The sequence below is a fragment of the Scardinius erythrophthalmus genome (assembly GCF_964197995.2).
Source record: "Scardinius erythrophthalmus genome assembly, chromosome: 10".
Lineage (NCBI taxonomy): Eukaryota > Metazoa > Chordata > Actinopteri > Cypriniformes > Leuciscidae > Scardinius > Scardinius erythrophthalmus.
The window spans coordinates 26,477,386-26,503,237 of NC_138230.1; the positions used below are offsets into that span (position 1 = coordinate 26,477,386).

Consider the following 25,852-nt stretch of genomic DNA (forward strand, 5'->3'; position numbering starts at 1 on the left):
ATTAAGTTGTTTTTGTAGAAGAAAAACAATGTAGTTTATAGCTTTTAGCTCGCTGAGCAGCATCAGACACCTTCAAAAAAAAAAAAAAAAAAAATCATCCATGTCATGTTGTCATCTGTACAATTCTGCAACAAAACAGAGAGAGAATTACTGATAAAATGATAAAACAAAATTTAACCAGACAAGGCTTGTGTTAATAACGGTAATCTTGGGTGGTGGACTCATTTAAAGTAATGTAATCGTCTGGTTTTAGTCAGGTTTCTGTCAAACACAGCATGATCTGTAATTATAATTTACAAAAAGTGCTTTTGAAGAAAGGGATTGATTCAGCAACCCAAGCTTTATCCTTTGTTCATCTGTTTATTATTTGTTGAACATCAATTAAAGTGATGGAGGGGGCCCAGACCACAGCCAGGACGATGGCCCACGGTGGAGTCGAGGGAGGGAGGAGCCATGATGGAGACTTGGCTGACGACACCAGGGGAACGACTGATGGAGATGAAGCTGGTGGAGGTGGAGGACCAGGTGGAGCTGATAAGCCGATGAGCCCAAGCAACATCGACGGCTCTGGAGACTGAGGTGGAGACGCAGCGAAAAGGACCAAGGCGGAGCCAGAGAGAAGGCCGAGCCCACGGAATTGGGGGAGTGACATTGCTCATAGCTGATTGGTCCAATTTCAGTTTTTCTATCATTTCCTCCGCAAAAACGAGTCACAGTTCTGATATCATTTGCTTGAGATTAAATTTGGTGTGAATGAAAAATCAAGACAACACCACTTGTTAATCTTTTTATTGTGCCTTTTTTTCACTGAAGAAAATAAAGTTTATTGCAGGAATATTGAAGAAAATTAAAGTGAGGCTGCAAGTTTCTGATACTTGCTATAAGCAAAAAAAAAACCTCACCTCCCTCTTAACCACACACACCCAACACCATCACAACGCTTGTGAAAGTGACAAAATACCAGCGTAATCATAAAAAGATATTTATTCACTAGAAAGCAGTTGTCAACACTGAAAACACATTTTTTTTGGGCACAACATTCTTTGCATGCTTTGTCACGATAAACTGAAAATGAAATAGTTCTCTCTGAAACCAATTAACATGGATCAATGCAGAGGACACTCCACAAACCGTTTGCCATAGGCTATTCAATGTGGCTACATTCTTTGGTCACTGGAACAAAAACATATTTGTCTTCATCAAACGCACACGAAACACACAGTCTTAACCACAGCCTACCACATGCAACGAGAACGCAAGAAGACCAAAGGAAACACTGACTAGACATGAGCAGGGTTTCGTATCTGTGCAGCATTTGGAACCCTGAGCATCAGTGAACATCAGCAATAATTATAATCATGAAAACAACACAAAAAAATCAAGGTCACCAACATTGATTATCCTCTTCATTAGAAACAAACAAGAAATAATTAACACATATTCCTGAGTTGACAATCTCAGATACATTACAGTAAAAAAGATTTTAAAAAAAGACAACTTGAGCAATATTACAGTTGCAATTGTCTTGTGAGTTGGTCTAAATGTAAACCAAAAATTCAAACACTTTTGACAGAAACTCACACCTCCAAAATTAAATACATTAAACCTATAAAAATAAAACTAAAGAGCACACACGCATCACACATACACACACACTTAAACGGACAATGTTCCGGTAACAACGTCCATTTAATACATTTCAACACACCCTGAGGTAGATTTGTATAGATTCAAAACAAGTTGCGTATCTTGTTCTCACTTTAAATAAAGATTAAAAAACAATACGATAAAAATATTGAAATGATAATGCAATATACAATAATGGCATGAACTAAGATTCAATCAGAAAGTTTTCAACAGGTTGTTCTAGGCAAGACCCATCCACCCAATCCTATTAAACTACTCTAACCCCTATACTTCCATGCAATAATACAGAAACCCAAAGAGAAGTGATGTGCTGATAGTTTTGAGGTTACTATCAAACCATTGCAACATTAAACCATGAGTTCAACGCATGCAGAGATTATATGAAATGACCATTCCCATTGCGTCTCGGTTAAAATAGAAGATTTTTCCTAAGTCAGTTTATCCGAGTTGAAACCAAACTGGTTTGTGCTTTGCTGCAAGCAATATTAAATAATTGTAGTATTGTTACAAGTGTTTAGTTTTGTGAGTTTCTGAAAGTTTGAAGACTACGTCGAATATACAAAAAGGCTAAAAGAATACACAATTCATTATGCTTTCATTTGGCAATGCTTTCCTCAAACAGCGAAGCTTGACAACTCAGTTGCTCCCTGTCAAAAAGAGAACAAACTAACTTTTTTTTTTTTTTTGAAAGAAAGGCCATAAATAAAATGACAGCCGGGGACCATTATTCACAGTGTTTAAAATAGGCTGAGCATAATTTTGCATGCACTCAATCAACTCATTACTACAGTTAAAACCGTTGTTAGACTATGAAATAATTAGCAAAAGAATTTAGCTCTTGTTGTGACTGAGAGCAAACTGAGTCCATCACAACATCCCATAGTTTGAGGTCAGTTTGTTGCTACAAATAAATAACAATGGTTTGAATTTCTTTTTACAATTATTATATACAATAAAGTGAGATCAAGGAAGTCAGGATCTCCTCTTGGAATAAGCTTTGACAAACCTGGCACATCATTTGAGTATCACTTAACGCTTAGAAAGAAAAAAAGATTATCGGTTTAAAAAATGTGCTATTGTCTTGGCTCTAGTTTTCAAGTTTGGTCGATTTCTTCAGGACATTTTCTAGAATTTCCCAGATTTTTTAAATGAGAGCGAGCCTTACGTTACAATTATACAGCATTACGAGCCCGATCTCACGGGAAAACGTACAAATTCTACGAGGTGGCTTATTCGTACGAATTCATACGACCTGACTCGTACGAATTAGTACGTTTTTTGCAAAATCGTACATATTTTACGAATTGGTCAATTCGTATGAATTCATACGAATGACCTACCCCTGACCCCGCCCCTAAACCTACCCATCCCGTGGGTTTAGACAAATCGTACAAATTTGTACGAGTGAGGTCGTACGAATTAGCCAACTTTTTATCATTCGTACGAATTCGTACGAATTGGTCGTGAGATAGCGTTGGCATTACGCAATCTAAGAAAGTCACTGTGTCTTTCGCATTGTAACTAACTAACTAGTGACAGTGCAGTCAAAATACTTCCACTCGTGATACAAAGAGACGGATGTATGATCTGCACAAACGCAAGCTTTTAACATTCATTTGGCCTGTGGATTAGAACAATCACAAAGAGCGTCAGACAACATCAGCAAAGGAAATTCAGTATGATTTCTCAAATGTAGTGGTGGATGACAATGCCAATTTTGTCATCAGAAAGCAAGTGATCATTTGTACTTGAGCACAAAGACAGATATGCATAATATCCAGGCTTATTGCAATCTGTCAACATGATGTGTTTTGATTGTTTCAGTACAAATCTAAGACACTTTGCTAGCTAAGGCAGAAAATGAAAATCTTTCTCTCCAACACTTTCTTCTTACTTTAGGGCAGATCTCACAAAACCTGTCAAGTACATTAGTTCTGTACTACATACAACAATTTACCCAATAATAAAAAAAATGGGATTATCATTTAAGCAAAACATAATTTAAGATTTTTTTTTTCTTTTTTTGCAATGTTACATCCAACTTGCATTACTTAAAAATATGAAAAATAAAATAAAATTGCAGCATATAAATATGGATTAACTTGGATAAGGAAACATGATTAAAAAAATTCCAAATAAGTGTCATGACTTGGACATGTTTTTGTGAGATTTGCCCTCTGAATACATTCATATCATCATCCTCCATCTAAAATATCTGGAATTCATCCCAAATCAATTCTGTGAATAGACATAAAGGACCTTGCACAGGTGAGCTACATGTATTTTAACGAACAAAACGGCTAACATATAAAGATGGATAGGATAGTAATCGTATTTCTTAGTATAACTTTCTATATTAATTTAATCTGGTTTTTAATTTCCTGACTAAAGTACAAAAGTAAGAGGGGACATTCATTTCTGCTGTTTGAAAAAGAAAAACCTGAGTTAGTTCCAAAAGCAGCTTGACATTTTTTGATTGGTGCTTGTGTTTCCATGACAACCTTCCCCCGACTAATCAGAGCTCTCGGGAGGTAAGGGGGTGTGGCTCATGTCATCATCTTCTCCTGTTGAGGTGGTTGATTTTCCCTGAGATCCTGGTGACAACTGTTGTGCTTTGATTGGACAGTTGGCCACCATGTGGGAGATGCTTTGGCAAAAATGGCACTTTTTAGGCTGAGGTGGTAGTTGGCATTCTTTGGCATGATGATTTGGCCCTCCACAGTTGAAGCATCTGTAAATGGTGCGGAGAAAACAAAGGTGTTATTCGCATGAAAGACCACTAGAGGGCAGTCAAATGTTTGAAATCGAGGGCCACTGTGAATGAATTATCAATCCAGGGTAGGAAATATATGAGAGAGCCAATTAGTACAGTATTTAGCATGTGAAGCGTTTATGATTATGAGGCAGACATCTTGTTGCTTAACCGAACGGAACTGCAATATGACTAGTATGCACAACTTTCTTAAAGTTCAAGATGTAAGTAAGCGAGATGTTTTACATGGCATTATTATCCATGTAAAGACAATGATGTAAAAGGAGAATGACAATTTTTTGTGTACATCTACAGCACTATAGAATCCAAGACTGATTTATTAACCCTTATGATGTTCAGCAGAAATGACAAAAAAAAAAAAAAAAAAAAAAAGAGCAGAGTGAACAGTAAAGATGAACGGGGATGGATACTGAGCTCCAAAAAGGATTACGACTATCTTCTTATTCTACTTATGATTATTGATGATTGATGATGATTAATAATAATAATAAAAATAAATAAACAACTTTAGTATAACTTGTTCACAATTTTCTTAAATATAATACATAAATTCGAGTTTAGTATGATAGCTGACTCGCGTCTTATTTACAAGTGACTTAATGAATTGAAGAATGAATTGAAATGAAGTGACAAACAAATAAATATGAGTTTAATGTTAACTTATTTACAAGTCACTTAAGAAAATAAATAGAAGAAAAAATTTGAGGATACAGTTTTGTATGATAACTTATTCACAAACTATTTACGACTCACTTAAACAAACAAACAAAACAAATAAATAAATATAAGTTAAATATGATAACATATGATAAGTCACTTAATAAATAAATAAAAAGAATAAATTTGAGTTCAGTATTGTATGGTTTACTTAAAATATAAAAGTAAATAAATACAAATAAATTTGAGTTTAGTATGATAACTTATTTACTATTCACATAAATAAATAAATAAAAATGAATTCAATTGATTTGAGTTTAGTATGAGGACTTGTTCACAACTCATTTACTCTTCAGATAAATAAATAAACGTATCTGAGTTAAGTATGATAACGTATTCACAATTCACTTAAAATATTAATAAAATAAACAAATAAAAGTTGACATGATTGGCGCTATATTCCAAGTCTTCTGAAGCTGTACATATAAGAGCTGTATTAGTGGAGTTTACAATAACTTTTTACAACTTTTTTTTTTATATATATTTTTTATATTTTAAATAATGAATAAACAATGATTTGTTCACATGATTTATGCTACATTCCAAGTCTTCTAAAGCAGAGTGGAGTTTAGCACGATACTCCAGTGTCACCTAAAAATATAACCATTTCCATTTTGGGGTTGGCTATTCGTTTAAATGAAAACTTCCTGTGCATTTAAGCCCATCAGTCTCCCTGCAGCAGAGCTGGGGGTGGGGGGGGGGGTATTGATCGGCCAGAGGAAGGTGGTGTGCTTCGGAGGAGGTTGGGCATCTCTTTGGCTCTTTGTTTCAATATGCAGCATGACCTCTGCACTTTGATCCCTGCTCTCTCCTGCCCACCCCCACCCGGTTCACATACATCACACCTCAGGGTTGCTATGGCAGCATTCACCTCTGACCTTTCTCAGGCACCTACATCTGTTATTAATTAAAAGGGCAGGATCTGATCCTCCATCAGAGAGAAAGATGGAGTAGCAATGATAAGCAGCAGGAGAAAGTACATTTTACTAAATGGGAAATTGTCATGTTGAATTTGTTGCGATAGCGGATTATGGCAGCTGCTCTCGTAGAAATGACAGGACTGTCACTGCTGCGGAACTGAGCTTATGACACTGTAATTCATGCGCTATTGTCAAAACTTTGATGGGTTCAGATCCACACTCAACCCACCACTGTGATTAGATACAGCTGAGGATTGTGGGAGGTGCTTATCAATAACCTGCAGTTGTGCTGTGGGGGGTGGGCGACTGTGTGTGGCTAAATTCTGAGCTATGAGATTTTAAACAACCTATTGATTCAGCAGGTCAAGTCACCAATGCACAGGGTGTTGGACGGAAAAGCTCTTCGAGATACTGTGTCAGAGCAATTCAAAAGCAACATCCTGAACATACATATATATGTGTGTGTGTGTGTGTGTGTGTGTGTATAAAAAATATATACGTGTATGTAGGTGGGGTAAGGGTGAGGGTAGTTTAGTACAATATTTAGACAAATCTGAAAAAAAGCAGAGCCAACATCCTAACAGGTGACCATGGCATTGCATTTTGCCCCAAAATGCCAAGAAATAGGTACAAAATAAAATAAACAAATAATATATATAGGGGAGAGCGGGGCACAAAGTAACGCTTTTTGACTTTCTCAGTTTGTGTAAATCTACTTATGGTTCAGAGTATTTATTTTTTCCCACATTAATTTCCAACATGTCTAGTACAATTATGTGTTTTTGTTTTATTAATACAGTATATACTTTTTTCTTGACTTAAGAAAGACCCCGAAAGAATGGAAGTGAAATGTGACAACATGCCCCATAGGTGTGGGGCACATTGTAACATAACATATGGCAGCTTAAAATCTTATCTGATCTAATAAAAAAAATATACAAAAACAAACTAAAATATTTTCTAAATAAAATACAATTAAAAAACGTTTTCATATAAAATAATGGCAATTTTTAATAATTAAATATAAACTCATTTTAGAGTTTTGACTACGAACACATGAAAACACAGCTATACAACATAGTTCAAAACAAATAAATAATTAGTCATTTCTGAACATTGACTCTCAGGTCTTTATTCACATTTTTCTCACGTTTTCTCAATAAAGTTAATAAAAGTATAGAATATAATAGCATATTTAATAGGGGCACATTGTAACGCAGTGTTACAACATGCCCCCGCCTGCACAACTGGGATTTAAACCCGGCTAGTGTCTTCTGCTAGTTAGCAAAGCATTAAAGAACTATCTCAACTGTTAAATAACATCTTGGAGATTAAAATAATATCAGATTTGTCTAATTTTAAATAAACACAAAAGATAGAGATGAAAAATTAAATTAAGTAAGAAATTTACTTTTGCTATGGTTTAATAAATGTCTATGGATATCTTCCAAAAAAATAAAAATTTTGCTGGATTTTTTTTTCTATATAGTGTTGATATGGCAACTAGTAAATACACCAAGTTTCGTCATCCAAGCATGTGCGGAAGTATTTAAAACAAGCGTGTTACAACTAGGCCCGTGTTACGTTGTGCCCCGTGCTCCCCTATATTTGTTTATTTTATTTTGTACCTATTTCTTGGCATCTCATATATATATGTATATATTATTTATTTATTAATACAAAAAAATGGGTAATATACACACACATTTTACCCACTGATTTTGTGAAATATTACATTCTATATTTGAGACTTTCACCTTGGCATTGACCATGCCCACCCTAGGAGAATGACTGGTAAAAGGATGAATGTGAAAAGACTCAATTCTCAGATTGATGAATTCTGTATTCAAGTACTTCATGATTCATTCATCACATTGTGTAAGTGGAAATGTTGTAGAACAGAACAGACAGCACTAACCGATCTCCTTTTGAACGGCGTTTTTGGGCACCCTTGGGTTTTTTCTCGCTGCCTACGCATTGTGCCCCGTCTGGCCCCGTCACCCACAAGGACTCCAGCCCCTTAGATGATCTTTTGAAGGTGAACTCCACAGCTTCCCCTTCCTTCAGACTGCGGAAGCCCTCCATATGAAGCTTGCTCTGCAGAGATATAATAGAAACAATAGTTAATATAATAATAGTTTTATTTAAAAAGGGTTGGTAATCATTTGTGTCTATTTCTAAACATACATATTTATTTATTTACATGAATATTAGAGTTGGGCATCATTTGAATTTTCGCAATTTCGATTCTGATTCTGCTTATTGATTTCGATTCCTATCGATTCCCATATTTATTCTGTCTTTTTGCAAAACATTCTGTTGCAGCTGAAAAATATGAACAACTGACGCCACCCACACTGCTGAGAGCGCCGTTTAGATGAATATATAAATATCTCCTGCACGCTTTCCTCTCAATAACAGAATAAACACAACAAAATTGAGAAAACAGCAAGCGTTTTTTTTAATAAAGCATTAGAAAAGCATCTGATCATAGCAATGTGGATATGTTTGCACAAGCTCTGCAATTCGGCATTCTAGTAGTAACAACACATTTATTTATATAGCCCTTTATACAATATATTGTTTAAAATCAAGCAGCTTTACCCTATTAAACATGATAAACAGTGAGTGTCTCATTTCATCAGAAGTACAACTTCATTTTCTACAATAAAGCAGCTCTGCAGTGTGTTCATGTTTTCACTCGCGGATGTCTGACATCGGAGGAGTAAACAGGAGAAATGAACCGGAAAAGATTTCCACGTGAAAGAAGGTGGAGCCTCCTCGCATAATTACCTATGTAATCGCCACGGACCAATGGTAGTACAAAGGTGTTCATCAGCCGTTTATTTTTCCGGAAAGTTTGCTTTGTCTAGCCGTATTGAACTCCCAAAACGAACTCCAAACCAAGTTAATTTTGTACGAAATGACATTACAGCAGTTTGTTCTTCGATTTCACTTGAATTATATTGGGGCCTTTATTAGGCTGCTGTCACTTTAAGACCTAATGCACAGATCCATTTTTTGAAACTGTTTACATTCACTTAAGACATAACCAGCTGTGTTCACGAGGATGTTTTGACATAATTTTGTGTTTGTCCGTTCAAGCACAAGAAGACTTGTGGACGCTCTGGATGTGCCCAGCACAGAAAACAGCTTGAATGGTTTAAAACCACATTAAAATAAAGCAAACAGGAATCGATAAGAGGAATATATATATATATATATATATATATATATATATATATATATATATATATATATATATATATATATATATATATATATATATATATATATATATATATATATATATATATATATATATATATATATATATTTTTTTTTTTTTTTTATAACAAATATCTGATTCTGACCTTAAGTATCCGATTCCAGAACTGGAATAAATTTTCGAGTCCCAAGCCTATAAACACATTTTTATGATTACCAGCCCCTCCTATAATATTCATGCAAATATGCACTTTTTTAGGCCATGTAAGAAATTATATGTAAGATATTATTTTCAACTCTCAGGTCTCAATTGCTTGATTGCTTTGAAAAACGTAAACTATCACCCAGCTCTATTCTGCTAAATGTAGTATATTACTTTGTTGTTGCATGTTGCTTTTGTGTGCCATCCAGTTCTGGGCAATGAAAAAAGATGATTTTTCATTTATCTTTTTAACTTTTGGAAGTATAGTCAAATAAAAAGTTGAAAATGAAACATGATAATTACTTCAGATTTTTCACACTGTAGGTGAAAGATCAAGTCTTCTCTGTTGTATACTGCACATTTGAGCAAAATTCCCACTTTCAGCATGCCATCTCAACAAAATAAGTTTAACTAAGCCACATTGAATAGTCAATGCACTTCAGCATTAACCTTTCTTGCAGAGCTGTGCAATTCTGTAAGAACCAGTAAAAACACAATCTTCCCTGCCCCCAACAATGTTGCTACTTACATCCCCTTTCACTCTGGCAGCGACACAACAACCTCTTCATATAACACTCTTTTCCATCTGGTCTCACCACCAATTAACTTTGAAGATCTGTGTCCATCAATGGCTGCATCCAAAACTGAAGACTCAAACCAGCAGCCTACATGCAGAATATTGTAATATATCATAGCTAGCGAAAGATACATCCCTGCTTTCAAAATCCAACCAGACAATAGCATCTTAGGAGACTGGATGTTACTCAAACATCACATTTGCACATTTATTGTTTCTCTAGAAAAAGCAATGAGCGTGCGGCTATTGAAGTGACTGGGATGGGCAGATGAGCTTTTCCCAAAATAACGCCATCTGGTTAAATCTCACCCTGGCCATCAAGCTCTGGGTTTGCTATGGGAAAAGGTGGGGGGAAGCTCACATTCCTGAGATACTTGCTCTACAGATGCATGGAAATGGGGCTTGAGAAAGGATCTACCTTTAACAACAACCTTCTTGCTTGTACTCTTAACAAACAACAACTTGGAGACCAAATATCGGACAAGTTGGTGTATGTGGGAGATCATGGTTTCAAGTTGATGTTTAGAGAATAATTGGTCACACTTTATATTAGGTGTCTTCAACTACTATGTACTTACATCAAAAATAAGTAAATTGGATTGTGTTCATGTTGTATTGCAAAACACTTGCTGCTATTGAGGTGGGACACGGGTGAGGTTAGGGACAGGTTTGGTGTTATAGGTATAGGTTTAAGGGTGGGTTAAGAGGTAGGGGAAAGGGTCAACAGTGTAATTACATATGTAATTAAATGCAGGTATTTTTTTAAATAAATACATTTAATAAATAAAAGTACAATGTAAAAGTACACACTAAGTGCATTGCATCAAATAATTCATTTAAATGTTAGTACATAGTGTTAAATATACCTAATATAAAGTATATTTACCTAAGTTGGTAGTGTTGGTTCTGTACCTGAAAATATGTCCTTATATTAAAATTGCTTATCTTCTCGCGAGGACATGCTTTAAGAGAATGTTTTTAGTGTTTTACCCATTAAACTCTTAATGGTCTGTAATAAATTCCACACATTGTCTCTAAGAGCAAAACACCAGGCTGCTCTTGTTTATTTTGCCAACATTTTATTACATTAGTAGTTGTGTGTTTTGGGGCAGTTCGGAAATGAAATGTCCGGTGAGTGGCGCAAAAAGGTTAATGTTCAATCGAATTTGTAAATAATGCACCACTTCCACTAAACCCAACCTATAACCAATAGTGTTAACAAAAGAGAGATAAAAACGCATTTGCTAATGCAACCATGCTGTTTTAGCTTGATTCTACAAGTCTTTGAGCTCTTTTAACAAGTTGCATGACTTGTGTCTCAATGCTGAGCTACCGAGCAAGTTTACTATGTCAGAAAAGCCATACATTGGACCCCGTTATATGATTAGTCTATACAACTCATACACTTAAAGCATTTTGAGATCACAATATAGTATTGTGCAAGGAACCAAGTGAAGATTTGTCTTTATTAATTGATAATTTGCCCCTGTAATCATAATTTGTGTGAAAAGGAATAAAAGTTGTTGTTGTTGTTTTGAAACTGCATTGAATTGTTTGTAGATGTGTGTTTTGCAGGAAATTAAAAGGTAGAGGCACCAGAAAAAAGCTAGGCTGTTTAACTAAATTTGTAACCCTCCCAAATCAAAAATTTCAAGTGACCGATAACATCTAAATTTTTCAATTGGCCCAAGTGAAATTCTGTAAATTTCAATTGGCCCAAGTGAAAATCTGTAAATTTAATTTTATAATTTACAGAATTTCACTTGGGCCAATTGAAAAATTTAGATGTTATCGGTCACTTGAAATTTTTGATTTGGGAGGGTTAGAATTTTTTTAGTGTTTAAACTGTAGTTTGTTAAAAGGCTGACCATTTCAATGTAGCAATTCCCAATACTGCTAGCTACACCAGGTGAGACGTCCACAGTGGCCCACGCTTTGGCTCTCACATGATTCCAGTCTTGGCTCTGACACCCCTCTCTCACAGGAGGGGGGTCGCTGGAGAAGGAATTAGGCCCAACCCCCGCCAAAGCTTCCTGAAACCATCCACGGCTCTATCCTTTGACCTTCTCTACCACTCACCCTCCTCTTTTACTACAGAGGGGTTTTTTTGTCAATGAATTTAGCTAACAACCCCCTCCCCCAAAATACTCTCTCCCTGCCCCCCTTTTTCCAATCTCTTGGTCTCCATTCCCAACATTCTCTTTCAACTATTTTTCACCATTAATTATGAAATCTCTCTCCACTGACCCCTCTTTTTGGTCATCCTCGCACACAAACACCATTCATTCAGTGATTCAAAGATTTAAGGAAGGCAGGATTTCCTTCTGAAGGTTTGACAATGACAGCCATTGTCTTTTTTTAACCTGGTAGGTCCCATGGCAGTCACTCTACTCTGAGCATTATCAATACATCCACAGAAAGAGATTATTAAAACCAAACCACCCAAAAATGTCTGGAAATCTTTCTCCAAGCAAACAAAGTCAAATTCTCACTGCATTTGTTCTGAAGTGTTGGCTGCAGTTAACCTACATTTCAGTAGCATAACGGGACAGTTGACCCCAAAATGAAAAGTCTATCATTTTACTCATCCTCATGTTGTTCTAATCGTACATGATTTTTTTCTTCCATAAAAACAGATAGACGATATTCTGGATCCACCTGACTTTCATTGTATAAACAAAAACATTTAAAAGATTGTTAAAAGTATAATTGTTGTCTGTGTTTTGAAGAAAAAAGGAAGTTTTACATGTACTGAATGATTCAAAATTATGATTATGATTTAAAATATTGATTTGCATCCAAATAATGTAATTCTCTAGCCTGGCTAACGTCAGACCTCTTCTCATTGAGACGTGGTCTGGGAACCATGTTCATTTTCTCGTATTTGAGGCGTGGTTTACGAATGCCCAGAGCCGTTTATTGGGCGCTACGAATGTCTATCAAATGCGCCTGTACGTAGCTCATAGCCAATCGTTTCAATTATACCACATGACGGATGTAGAGCGAAAGAAATTCGACGAGGAAGACGACGAAATAAACTTGCGTTCTAAACTGCTTAGAACACTAAGGCTGCATCGAAAGGCAACTTCGCGTCAGCTGCCATGTTGGATCCAGAGATATAAACAAACTGCTTCGGTGTGTCGCATAGACGTCGTCATCGTCTTGCTGCTCCCTCCCCGTTCTGTGATTGGTTCCCTTTTTGAGGGGAAAATCTGGTCCATGGTGTCCAGGCTGCCTAGCAGCGTGAATAAAATCGCGCTGCGTGCAAGGCAGCATGGGGAAACCCAGGCTAGTAATTCTCTAAAATGTGCAGTTTGCTAGATTAAATTAGGCAAGTCGAATGTGAACCAATAAAATACTCAAATATTTTTTTGATGTCGACACAAATGAAACTGTAGCATGTTTTACATGTACAAATTACGTGCGTGTTAATTGATTCATGTAGAACCGATGTACATGATAAAATCATTGTAAATCCAACACACGTTTTTTTTTTTCAGTATATGATGTGAAAAACAGTCTTGAATGCTCCCTGCATTCAAATCACTTAATTAAATAAACATAACTTAATGCATTTATACTTTCAGGACATTTTTTAAAAGGCATAATTCACCCAAAATGTATTTATTCACACTAATTTTGTTCAAAATCTGTATGATTTTGTTGATAATTTTATAAATGTCCCCAGACAATGGAAGTTAATGGTAACCAAAACTGAAAGTCATACAAGTTTAGAATGACATGAGGGTGAGTAAATGATGACAATTATCAGTTTTTGTTTAAAAGTTTTGATTGTTCCCATCACAGTTTTACGTCATAATGTGCAGTCAATCAACTTACAGGTGATGTATGCTAAGCCCTAACACCCTCTGTTTAGCCTCCCAGACAGCCAGTCTGGAGGTAACCGAAGACCTCTTACTTAGAGAGACAGAGAGATCACTTGACACTTTGTGTAGGGCTGCTTGCCCGTAAGATGCTCTAATCTCTGGGTAATTTTACACAATGACCTCAAGTCATGAGGCAGCAGCTCATTTGGCCCGGGGCGATAGGTGATCCACTGTTTGCCGACTTGCTGGTTGTTCTGTGGCAATAGCTTGTTAAATTATTGCTGAGTGAGAAGGTAATTGTTCAGGACTGGAGACAGTAAACTCAACAGGATTTTTCAAATATAGCACTTTGTGTGAATCACTGTAGCCAATATGAGTGATTGTAGATTTAAGATATTCACTGTGGTTTCATTTTTGGGCTGTTTGTCTTTATTTAAAAGATGGTATGAAGGAAAGTTGGACATGGAACATGGACACGCTGCAGAACGGACTTGAACCCGTGTCCCTGTGAGAAGCTCAGACACGAATGAGAAGAAATAGCATCTTTTTGGGACAGTTTGAGCTACAGGAATTCACCCAACTCTACCAGAACTAAATCACTTTTGTTTTGCTAAATATTTCAGCGCCAATCCTTGGAAGTAATGTAAAAGCACAGGCCTGCAAGTAAAATTGTGAGACAAAGGATATCTAAACATTGTAAATAGAGAGGCTAGTGTCACAGTAAAGTCTGCACATATTTTATATTAAATTGCATTATGCTTATAAATATAGCATTGATTAGTTTCAATGGCTTAATAATTTGGCATATTTTAAAACCCGACTTAAAAAAATAAAAAAAATACAATCAGATAGTGCTTTCTGACCCTTCCAATTCTCATTAAAAGCAATTACCAACATATCACAGTCTAAACCTCCAAACGCCACCAGAAATGTGAAAAATTCCCAAATAAATGAAATCACTCAAAAACTACAACATCTTTATGTTAAAAAATAAAGGTCCCAATTAGAGCCAAAACAAGAGCTTTAAAGTCCTATATGTCAAATAAAAGATGCCTTTTAAACTAATAACTTATTGTCCACTACACACAAAACATCCAGCAGAGACCATGCACGACTTAACAAAATCACCAGACAGCCAACTGAAGAACCCTATAAAGCGAAAAAAAGGTTGCTGATAAAAAGAGGTTTCTTTGCTGAACGAACGAAGAACCTTTATTTTTAAGAATGCAGGTTTTGATAGCCTATCGAATATTTAGGCGTTAATGTTCGTGCATCAACACCAAACACTAAATTAAAGCTTAATAAATGGTGCAAGCTAATTATAAATGTACTATTACTGGACACATTTAGTTTAGGCTATTATAGTAGGCCTAACCAGAGTTTTTGTCGTTTAAACCATGAGAAAATAAAGCTATGATAAGGGACAGAGGAAGGCCTTAGGCTATCAGGTCCGGTCCATAAAAACGGCAGGATTTATTTGCTCTCACCTGATGGACGAACACATCCACGGGTGGGTCCAGACATATGTCCTCACGATGGGTCATGGATAGGAAGCCGAAGCCCATCCGCACGTTAAACCATTTGCAGACCCCAGCGCCACGGAACGAGCCCGAGTCTTCCTCGGAGCTCGCGGCTTCCTCCTCCTCTGTCTTTGCACAGCCCCCTTCATAAAAGCACAAAAACAAGAATCTCAACTAACTTTACAAACACAAATATCGCGATATCGAAAGTGGACAAAAATAAATCAACAAAATAAATCAGTAGGCTAAGCTCTAACTTTGCTGTTTCGACATAGAGAATTCATGACGCTTGGCGTGAAAATGCCAGAAGATAGCCTAGGCTGCGTGCGAAACGTGAGTGAATGAAATGCGCCTCGAAATGGATTTGTCCTTGCGAATACATTTACTTTCTCTTTGTTCAGTACTTATTTTACACGATATAAACCAAAACAACGTTTGTAACGCAAATAAATATGCCATTTGTAATGAGAGTAGCCTATGCTATCAATAGCCAACTTCAACAGGTAACTTCAACAATTTTCTTCGATTAGTTCTTTACAGATTTTGTTAGTAGCAATGAAAGTGAAAACGCAATCATTCATTAAATTTCCCTCAAGAAATATATGCATTTATGTTTTAAATCACAATCATCACTAAATCTGGGAAATGCAAATTCCAAAATAGGGAATAGTAGTCAGGCCATGAGAAACCTATGAGTAGCCTATATTTTCCATATGTGTCACCAGTGATTTAGCAGTACGAACTCGTCACATAGACCTATTGTAAAAGATTATCAAACGACATTTTGTTTTTTTAATCAAAAATCAATATTTCATCAAGCTCCCTTAAAATACTATTTTTATCATTAAATTATAGGCTATACGCAAGGCTAAAATAGCTGAAAGTTGATTCATCAATGCGCGTTCTCGTGCACTCTCAGTAATCAATCATAAGCACAAATATGTACCCGCTCACCTGTGTAATATTGCTCATAAACCGAGCCCATTTCACCCATCTCGCCCATCAATCTCCAAATAAATCCCGTGTAGCTAGTGAAAAAGCTTCAGACTTTCCTCCACATTTCAAAACTCCAACTAAAACAATCTCAAACAAAATAATACTACTTTACCGATGCCAGAAGAAACGAACAAACAAAAGATTTGGGGTATACATTTTAGCGGTAACGACGCGAAAATTTCAGGCCTTCTGGGAAGAGTCCTTTGTAAAGATCCCCAAATCTGAAAGACAATGCAGAAGATCCGTCCCACCCCCTCTTCTTTATCCCACTCTCTCTTCACTGACCCCCCACTGGAAGATCACCCACGACCTCACCTTCAGCCATGTCTCCAGGATGTCTTCAACCTCTTCTTGGTTCACACCACGAAAAAAGATCATAAAACAGTGGTCAGTGTTAATTCCTGAGTGAATCATATAGGACACGGGTCACTGTAGCATCTCCTCTATTAGGCTAGCCTCCCTCAGTTTTAGGTCAAGTCTACGTGATGCTCAACTTGAGCTGATGGCTGTCCAAATTCGCCAATGAGCCAATCACAGATTGAGAACAAGTAAGCTTGGGGAATAGGAAGTGGCCTCCCCTCTTAAACCTATGAAATGACCCCCAGCATGCTGACACACACCACATAGTGGATAGACATTGGGACAGCAATAAAAGCCTGACCACTTTCTTCATAAATAAAGTATTGATTTGTTGCATAAGACATTTGTTCTCACATCCATCTTAAAAAATTATGTGTTCTTCGAAAACATATATATATTTTTTTTCATATTGTGTTAGCCTATTTTAATATTTAACAGGTCAATATGTTACTTATGAGAATTATCTCTACAAAACACAGTGGGTAGCCTACATATGTAATTTCTTCCTAGTTATTAATGTGTGTGTGTGTGTGGGGGGGGGGGGGTATTTTGAAATTAAATACACTTAAAGTGTATTTAATTTATTTTTTTAAATCAATGCACACAAAATGCATAGGGCTACTTGCAGGGTTCTGTCTGTGTAACTTGTCACTTTTTTGTATTCAAATGGAAAAATATGAAATAAACTCATCAATTAATATGTCTCTGTAGCTAATGATGTTGACAGACTAAGTTGAAAGATGACAGAAGTTCTGGTTTGAGCTTCATGAAGCGCACATGTTCGCAGTGTCTTATTGTTCTCACACCTCAAGCAGAGATCACGAGAGAGAACAATGAGACACTGAGCCGTGGAAATGCTATTTAATTGATCACTGACGCCAGCGCGTAATGAATGTGAATTGCGTCAAGTGTTTCACACACATAGCAATTTACAGTTACGTGCATCTGCATAATTCCTTCGAGCATGGAGGGAAATATATTTAATATCAGTAAAAGCTTTTCTTTTTCTTTTTTTTTTATCATCACAGCATGACCGAATGCCTAAATTACAAATTTATGCTCCATCTAATTTCATACTGGAGATATCCATTTTATGCGTATTGCATACATTATTATTATATAGCTACACATTATGTCTGTTTCAATAGTATTTTAATTTATTCGTCAGTTATTTTAGAATTCTCTATGACTATCATAAATTTCTCACCTGTGTGATTCAGATGCGGATTCGCCGGGGGCATCTTGATATGAAAATCTTTAAGTTTCTCTCTGTTGTTTAATCTACTAATGTGGATTGGACACCAGCCTTGCGAAAACCTAAAAGCCTTCCAACTACCCCCCTCCTCCTCCTCCTCGAAGGCATTTTATAGGCTATAGGCCGAGCGTGTGTGAATGAATGAGGAGCAGTGAGTCAGTCGGGGCTCCTGCTGTGGCTCTGCTCTGATGACTGTATTTGGATTGTCATGCGTCCCCGTCACCCACAAACACAATTAAAGCCGCATCCACTTTCCAATTAAATATTCATGCAAGATTCTTGGATGGCGTTCATCTGCTTCCCAGACGCACTCTCAACAAGAGCACAGGTTGCTGACTCATGTCGAAGGAAACAGTGCAGCACCTGTTAGATGAGTTAGTCACGAAGCTTTACATGATGAAACATTCCGAACAGAACCAGTAGAACTCTCTTCATAATTGGCATATGACTCGGTGGATCACATGACGCACTCATTAAATGTCAATCAAACGTGCAGCTGGATCTCTGGCTCTGCACGGATTGCTAATGGCCTTCAAGCGGACTACTTACTGCACGTCATTAAAAGTAACGAAATATGGATACAAAAAAAAATGCAGCATGTAAGCATATAAAACAGTCACATTACATTTTTCAAAGTCTGGTTATCTCTTCTTTTCTTTTTTTGCTTAATCAATTTGTGTGTATTCCGGAAATCAAAGCACATTGTATTGTGTGTAATTCGATTGTGTTGGCAAAAGTCCTTACATGCAAAGAATTCATAAAGGCTATTGTGCATAAATAGCAAATCATCTGATTGGGGTGATCGTAACACCTCAATGCAAACAACGTTGAACATGACCTTCCAGTGCTTTCCAGTATGAAGTATGAACTAGAACACCCACAATGTTCATGTAAGATGACCGATGTCTCCAGATATGATATGAAACAAGAATAAACTTAGTAAGGTCATGTGATAACATAATGTCACGCCTTATTAAAATACAATACAAATACAGTGATTAGCCTATGACATATGTCAGGATATTGTATGGCAGAAAAAAGACTCTCTTCTTATCAACTCTAAATTATCTAAGTATATTTAAATGTATTAAATACAAGGCATACAAATACCCATACCATCTTCCTACTAATTTTAGGTTTAGGCTGCTGTAAGTAGTTAAAGTAATCATGCTATATGAATATTGTTGCATTTTCCTAAAGGTAACATAACAACATCACGATAAAGCAGCTAGCTGCATTCATGCTTCCCATAATGAAGACTAAAAGCTTACTATGGAGATATCCTAGTAACCAATGTCCTTGACTCAATCTCTGAACCAGAGGGGTATCCTGGAGGTGACCCATGTCAAGCAGAGCGGACTGAGGACAATGGATCTGGCACGTGCTTGGAACACCCCTCTTTATCTCTCCTCAACACACAATGAAAGATGGATTCAATACATTACATTTCTAGATGTTTATTTACATTACATGTTTTATTTAAAGATCTTCTGCAATGTGTAGACATGAATAATGACCTCTATAATGACCTTTTTGGAACATTTGAGAAATTTAATAAGACTACACGCAGTATATATCTTTTTTTTTTTTTTTTATGATTCATTTGTCTAATGTTGCCACATTTGCAATTATATGCATGGAAAGCTTGGGCCACACTATTGAGAATCAGGGTCATATCCCAATGGGAAAGATGTCAGTTCAGTTCTTTCTCAAAGACCTCAGGGAATCGGTGGACAATCAATACCTGGAAAGCAAGTGTGAAACCGTGGAACGGCCAGTAACATCTAAGATCTGATTTCAGTGATCTTCTCAGGCTGTGAGTCATGACAATGAAGAATGAGACTCGTTCTCTGACTCACCAACAGAAACTAGAGAACTGAAGCAATACAGGTCAAGGTTTTTTTTTTTTTTTTTCCTGTATCATTCTCACCTATTTCTCATTCCTGTATCTGTCATTTTCACCTCTTTCTTTTGCATTAGCAAAACAAGGCTGTGTGAAAACATTTTGTTAGTGTGTGCAGACTAAATATTAGCAACGGGCGATACCGTTTCAGCACCACGGACAGCTCATCATGTCTCTCTGAAACATACTGTAAGTTAAGAAATGTCTTGTGTATTACAGCTATTTAAATCTCTTAAGCACCAACCACCAGACTAGACAAGACTGGGAATGTAGACATGTAATATATTTATCCACAACCTCACTTCTGATATCATTATTCAACATGAGGATTCACTCGAGGATTGTGCTGTACTACTTTTCTCTTAATTCACTTTTGATAAAAGTTTCTGCTAAGTGAACCAATGAAAATGTTAATGCTTGAAGATTAGACATGCTGGTTCAACTATTTGAGAACATTGTGAAAAATCAGCAAGGATAAAATGCCAGGTTGGGTTACAATTGTTAAATTTAATCTTTAGGTAGGCTTACAAAAGTGAAATAATAGTGGAATGAATTGTTTCCCCTTTCTTTGAACATCAATATGTGAAAATGCTATATGGAATATGGATGAAACATGCCAGAGTCAGAGCGTTGGTCTTAGATGAGCAGAGAATTAAGATAATTCACAACTGTAATCAGGATATGAAAAATCAGCATTTCCTGGGGGAGTTAGGGTTACTGGTAAATCAAGAGTTAAATTCCAACACATATTACAGACTTATCAGAGAAACTGTCGAAGAGATTTATTTTAGCGTTTTAACATTGACATTCTATGTCTGTTGGGTTGTGTTGAGAGTTTTTGTTCCAGTTCAATTCACAGGTAACTGACTTGACTGCCCTCTGGTGGATGCAATGTGAAGATGATCAGCAAACGCTAAAGACCAGATTAACTTTAGGTGATATCAAGGGTGCTTCTCAATACTCAAATGGATGTTGCCTCGTTTTCTCGCTCCTTCACCCTCCGGCCTGTGAACCAGAAACCGATTAAAGTTAGCCATCTTGAAGGACATCTCAGTTCTCTAAGGCTGCGTTTAAAGGGGTGGTTGATTATAATTTAGACTTTTCTAACTTTAGTTAGTGTGTAATGTTGCTGTTTGAGCATAAACAACATCTGCAAAGTTACAACACTCAAAGTTCAAAGCAAAGAAAGATATTGCTTTTTAAGGACTACAACAAAAGGCTGGTAGGGACTACACGACATTCCTCCAGGGTTAGTGACATCACCAACCCTAGAAATTACATAAACCCCAGCCCCCGGAACATGATTTATAGATTATCAAGACAGAATATGCTAATCAGTGACTACAAATAAGCCACATAAATTCATCAACTAACCATTCAGAAATGTCCTGTTGCATTCTACGTTGTTTCTTCTTATGTCTCGTCTCCATTGTCTGAATCCGATTTGAACATAAAAGGCTAAAAGTTTTTTGAAATTTTCAGTGAATGTCTGTGTGAGTGCAAGCTGTTGAAGCTCCGCCCCATGTGCTGGGAGCAGCAGCTCATTTGCATTTAAAGGAACAGACACAAAACGGTGTGTTTTTGCTTTTTTCTTTTCTCTTCCATGTTCACTTTACAACAGGACGTATTCCACCATATTGCGCGTTGCAGTTTCTCCTATCCATAAGTAATAGGAGTGAACCGTCTTTCTATATTCTAGTCACTTTTAGACATACACTCGCGAACTTCCCTTGCACTTCCCCTCGGGGAATAGATCCCCACCGCCATTTTGAAGTGTCAAGTGGATGAGGGAAGTTTTTTCTAGGAAGCGAATCTACTCAGGCAGGTTTTTTTTTTCAATGCCACAAGAACAAGAGGTATTACATATTCACAATATCACATTAACATTAGCTGCCAGGAAATAGTAATAATAATAATAACAAAAAAATTGTTGTTAATCATTAGTTTTGAAACTGAGGGAAAATCAGTTTCTTTTTTCGAGGCCAACATTTTTTTCCCCCTTTTCTAACCATTTAAGTCTAGATCGATTAAATGCTCCTTTTGCTTTATCCTCATAGATATTATCTAATTCAGTATGTAATAAAAAAAAATTATTTAATTCAAAATCAGTCAAGGCTTCTTTCCTCTTTTTATTCAAATTTAATATTTCCTCAATAATTGAAATTTCTTTCCTTTTTTTGCTTCCAATTTTCCTTGGTTAAAGGATGCCGTTCTGATATCAAACTTCATTAATTCCCAGTACTTTCCATACGTCTTTTCTAGCTGCAATTGTCTTACATTTTTCAATAATATGTTTGATTTTTTTCTTAAGGCATTTGAAGCAATTTAATTTAGATTCCAGTAACTATTCGTTTTTTTGACTGCCTTATCTTGCACCATATTTATTTGTATGAATATTCCTTTATGATCTGTCATTATCCAAGGTTCTATCAGTACAGAGATCAATACGAGAATGAAGAGATGAGTTCTTATTACTCCACGTATATTCCTCCGTCTGGATTCTTATCTCTCCACACATCAGTAAGGCCCAGTCTTAAACATACATTAACTAGTTCACTCGAAGGGCCAGGCCTACTTTTAGGAGGCCATCTATCAATGGTTGCATCAAACACAGTATTGACATCTCCTCCCCAAATAACTTTAGCTAAAGGATATAAGAAAATAAAATGCTGAATTCTAGATTCAATATGCAAAATGAGTATTTCATTGTTCATGTTGTTATTGGTGGCATTCAATTGACTAATGCAAATTGTTCATTATCCTTATCTATCACAAGTAATATCCATCTACCAAAATCATCTTTTTCATAATTTAGTATCCGCCCTGTAAATTTATCCTGTAAAATAGCGACCCCCGCTGATCGATTACTGCCAAATGACAACCAAATCTCTTTTCCCCACTGATTTTTCCAGAACATGGCATCTGAAGAACATGCATGCGTTTCCTGAATTAAACACACATCTACACATTTCCCTTTGCAATACAAAAATAAAGCTTTTCTCTTTAGAATACATCTGGCATTGATAGAAAATGAAGAAGAGACATAAAGTGTCAAAAGTAGCCAATTACTGAAAAATAAACCACAAGAGTAGGTAAATAGCCTAGATTTTAAACATACATAATGGGATTCCCACAAACGATCTTCAAAAATGTTAACAGTTGCAAACATTTAAATAAACCTAAAAGTGCATCCGTTATTTAACCATCCGATTAAGAACTTAGAAGCAACCTCTTTTGTCTCTAATAGAGAAGATTAACCTTGACTTTCAGGATACCGCCAATTGCAGACTCCTACCAAACGACCACAAGTCTATGAATTTCCATTGCCCTCTTCAGGATGAATCTCTTTACCATCAACGAAAGCCCTCGCTCAGCTGAAGTATGCGCTTTTTCCCTCCTTTCTCACCCTCTCCACAGCCGGCCAAAGACGATTCCGTGCTTCAATGTCAAAAGCAAACAAGTCCTCCTAAAACCGCAGCCCCGGTCAGATACTGGTTTTAATTTTTCCTGATTAAATCTCAGGCTGTGCGGGAAATGAATCTCAAGATCACCGGTCTTGGTTGAACCCTGCCATCATCCGAGGTTTTAAGTCTGCCAAGACGATGTGCCACATCCAGAGCATCCGCTACCATACGCCTCTCCGCTGTGTCAGAGGACATTTCTTTGCATATTTCTATGACTCTCGTTTTCACGTTGTCATTGATTGCTCGGACAGTCCGTATAAACGCAGACCCAGACACCATCTGCGAATGTAACGTTTCTGGTCATGAATTTTCGTGTTCATTTCCTTAACTTTTTTTCCTAGGAGGGCATTTGCATTTTTTAGGATTTTGTTTTCTTTCTGCAGCTCCATTACATCATCATGAACTGAGGTAAGAGATCTGCCTAAAGCGTCAATGTTGGAAGAATTCTCCGTTGGAAGAAATACACCTGTACCTGGCTGTCACCAATTTTAATGTTTAAGCCATGAATAAAATAAAGGCTTTTTAACTTTTTTCAACATAATTCGAGTGCCTTGGAGTTCCTATGTTCTCAGAACCTATAAATATTAGTTAGCAACTTTACGAAAACTGTATCTTCATTTGTGGGGAAATACCCGATATTGCTTCTCAGCTTGCAAAACCACAACCGCTCACGGCGCCATCTTGACCTGACTGTTTATATAGGGTTATGGTATTTGTATTGTTATTTTTTGTGTATTTTTATTTTATTTCATATCTAATAGTAATATATTAATATTTAATGTTTATATTTATAGCATATACAGGCCTATAGAATGGTGTGTGAACCAATTTATGATAAAACAAGACTATAAATAATAAATCAGCTCCATATCTAATTCCAAGTTATCAAAGGCTTTAGCGTGTTCCATTTAAATTGCAAGGGCTCCGCCAGTTACAGTGGGCACACGTGCAACGATGTACATCTGAGTGAAGTTCGCGAGGAAAGACTTAAACCGCAGCCTGTAAGATTCATAATTTGAATGATTAAAACTTAACACTAAAAGCATAAATGTTTGAGTAGATGTTTAAATTAGTTTAGGTTTATTTTATGTACATTGTTTGAGCACCCCCCTGTTTATTCTGTAATGGTTTGCTCTGTTTTCTATTGGACTGCCTTAATGAATTGGTGTTCCTGTTAAGATTGGCACAGCCAAAAGAAAGACAGAGAAACAGTGTTTGGAGTTTATTTTTGTTTATTTTGATAGTAATTGTGATTTTAATTGTAAGTAAATGATTGAAACCTGAATGAAGACCTAAATCAATTCTTTGCCTGGAAGAATAATGAAGGATTTTTGGTACTATACCTCATCAAACATTACTATAGGATGTTATGTTACAAAAGGATTAAAGGTGCCAACCAGTTGCTGTTAAGAGGATAATTCCACATTAAGAGGAGAATTCCACATAAAGAGGAACCTTTATTAGTCACTTCATTTGTGAAGATTACTCACAGAGGGAGTTTTCTTCATATTGCAAGACTTTTCACAATTGGAGTTTGTGAATATTTAGAAGACTCAAAATGGCTTGCGTGAAGATCAGCTTTCTAATTAAATAGAATGGCGGATGATTCTGTAGTTGTGAACGTACCCGGTAAAGGCCACAAGATGACGCCAAAGCCTACAGCAAAGTCTGCTGAAGAGAAAATTGATCGACTGACTGTACGTTCACACCGCCGCCGACTTGAGCTGCAAAGAAGCTCTGGCCGCCCAGTCAAAGACGCTTGTCAAAAAGTACGAGGAAGCTTGTTGACGCTTTGGCCGCTCTGACGTAGCAGCATTCTGTGTTCGATTATGGGAGAAGAGAAGTGTCACACCATGAAATGTAAACAGAAAAAACAAGCAATGCATTCGGCAATTTAGGATATCGCGCAAGATTTGTCAGCACAGAAAACATTTCATCCCTGGAGAGTTTTTTTTCGACACCATCGTATCAATTGATTTTGATTAATATGCGCGAGGGAGAGAGAGAGCTGCATTCAAGACAGCGCTCGGGTGAGTAAGCGCGCGCGCGGCCGGGACTCTCTCTCTCTCTGCTCGTTCTTATGCCCTGTCAAGCTGACAGGACTTTAAAACACATGCAAATGATACACTTTCACTCTATGATGGTTAAACTCTGCAATTAATAATTTTTTCTCGGAACTAATGTTTTGGTAGGAACGAAAGTTTACATCGTATGTTTCTCCGGAATCAGCCAGCGCGAAGGACGTCTATTCCGATTGGTTGCTGGCGTTTTGCCGCTGCTTGCCGCTGAACCGCGTCATAGCTCATTACCATAAAGTTGAGCTTCTCTCAACTTTCAGATTGACGCTCAAAACGCTCAAAACGCCCAAAACGCGACGCCGAGGAATTTGACGCTCCTTGCAGCTGAGAGAAGCCAGCTTCCATTGAAAATGAATGACTTCCGGTAACTTTGGAAGCTCAAGTC

The 25,852-nt window shown here is 36.8% G+C and overlaps 1 protein-coding gene across 2 annotated transcripts; it reads right to left on the reverse strand.

The window, feature by feature from the left end:
• Positions 1 to 2,333: 2,333 nt before the first annotated feature.
• lin28ab (lin-28 homolog Ab) lies at positions 2,334 to 18,473 on the reverse strand. 2 transcript variants are annotated; one of them, XM_081375778.1, is made up of 4 exons: positions 17,975 to 18,473; positions 15,379 to 15,554; positions 7,976 to 8,154; positions 2,334 to 4,378 (listed from the first exon to the last, which is right to left on the reverse strand). In XM_081375778.1, the coding sequence occupies exons 1-4, from the start codon at positions 18,006 to 18,008 to the stop codon at positions 4,159 to 4,161; spliced, it is 609 nt and encodes a 202-aa protein (XP_081231904.1). In that variant the 5' UTR covers positions 18,009 to 18,473; the 3' UTR covers positions 2,334 to 4,158. The 2 variants fall into 2 exon arrangements, with proteins under 2 accessions (XP_081231904.1, XP_081231905.1); XM_081375779.1 differs by lacking the exon at positions 17,975 to 18,473 and adding an exon at positions 16,723 to 16,928 and having other exon boundaries at positions 3,673 to 4,378.
• Between the last annotated feature and the right edge of the window lie 7,379 nt (positions 18,474 to 25,852).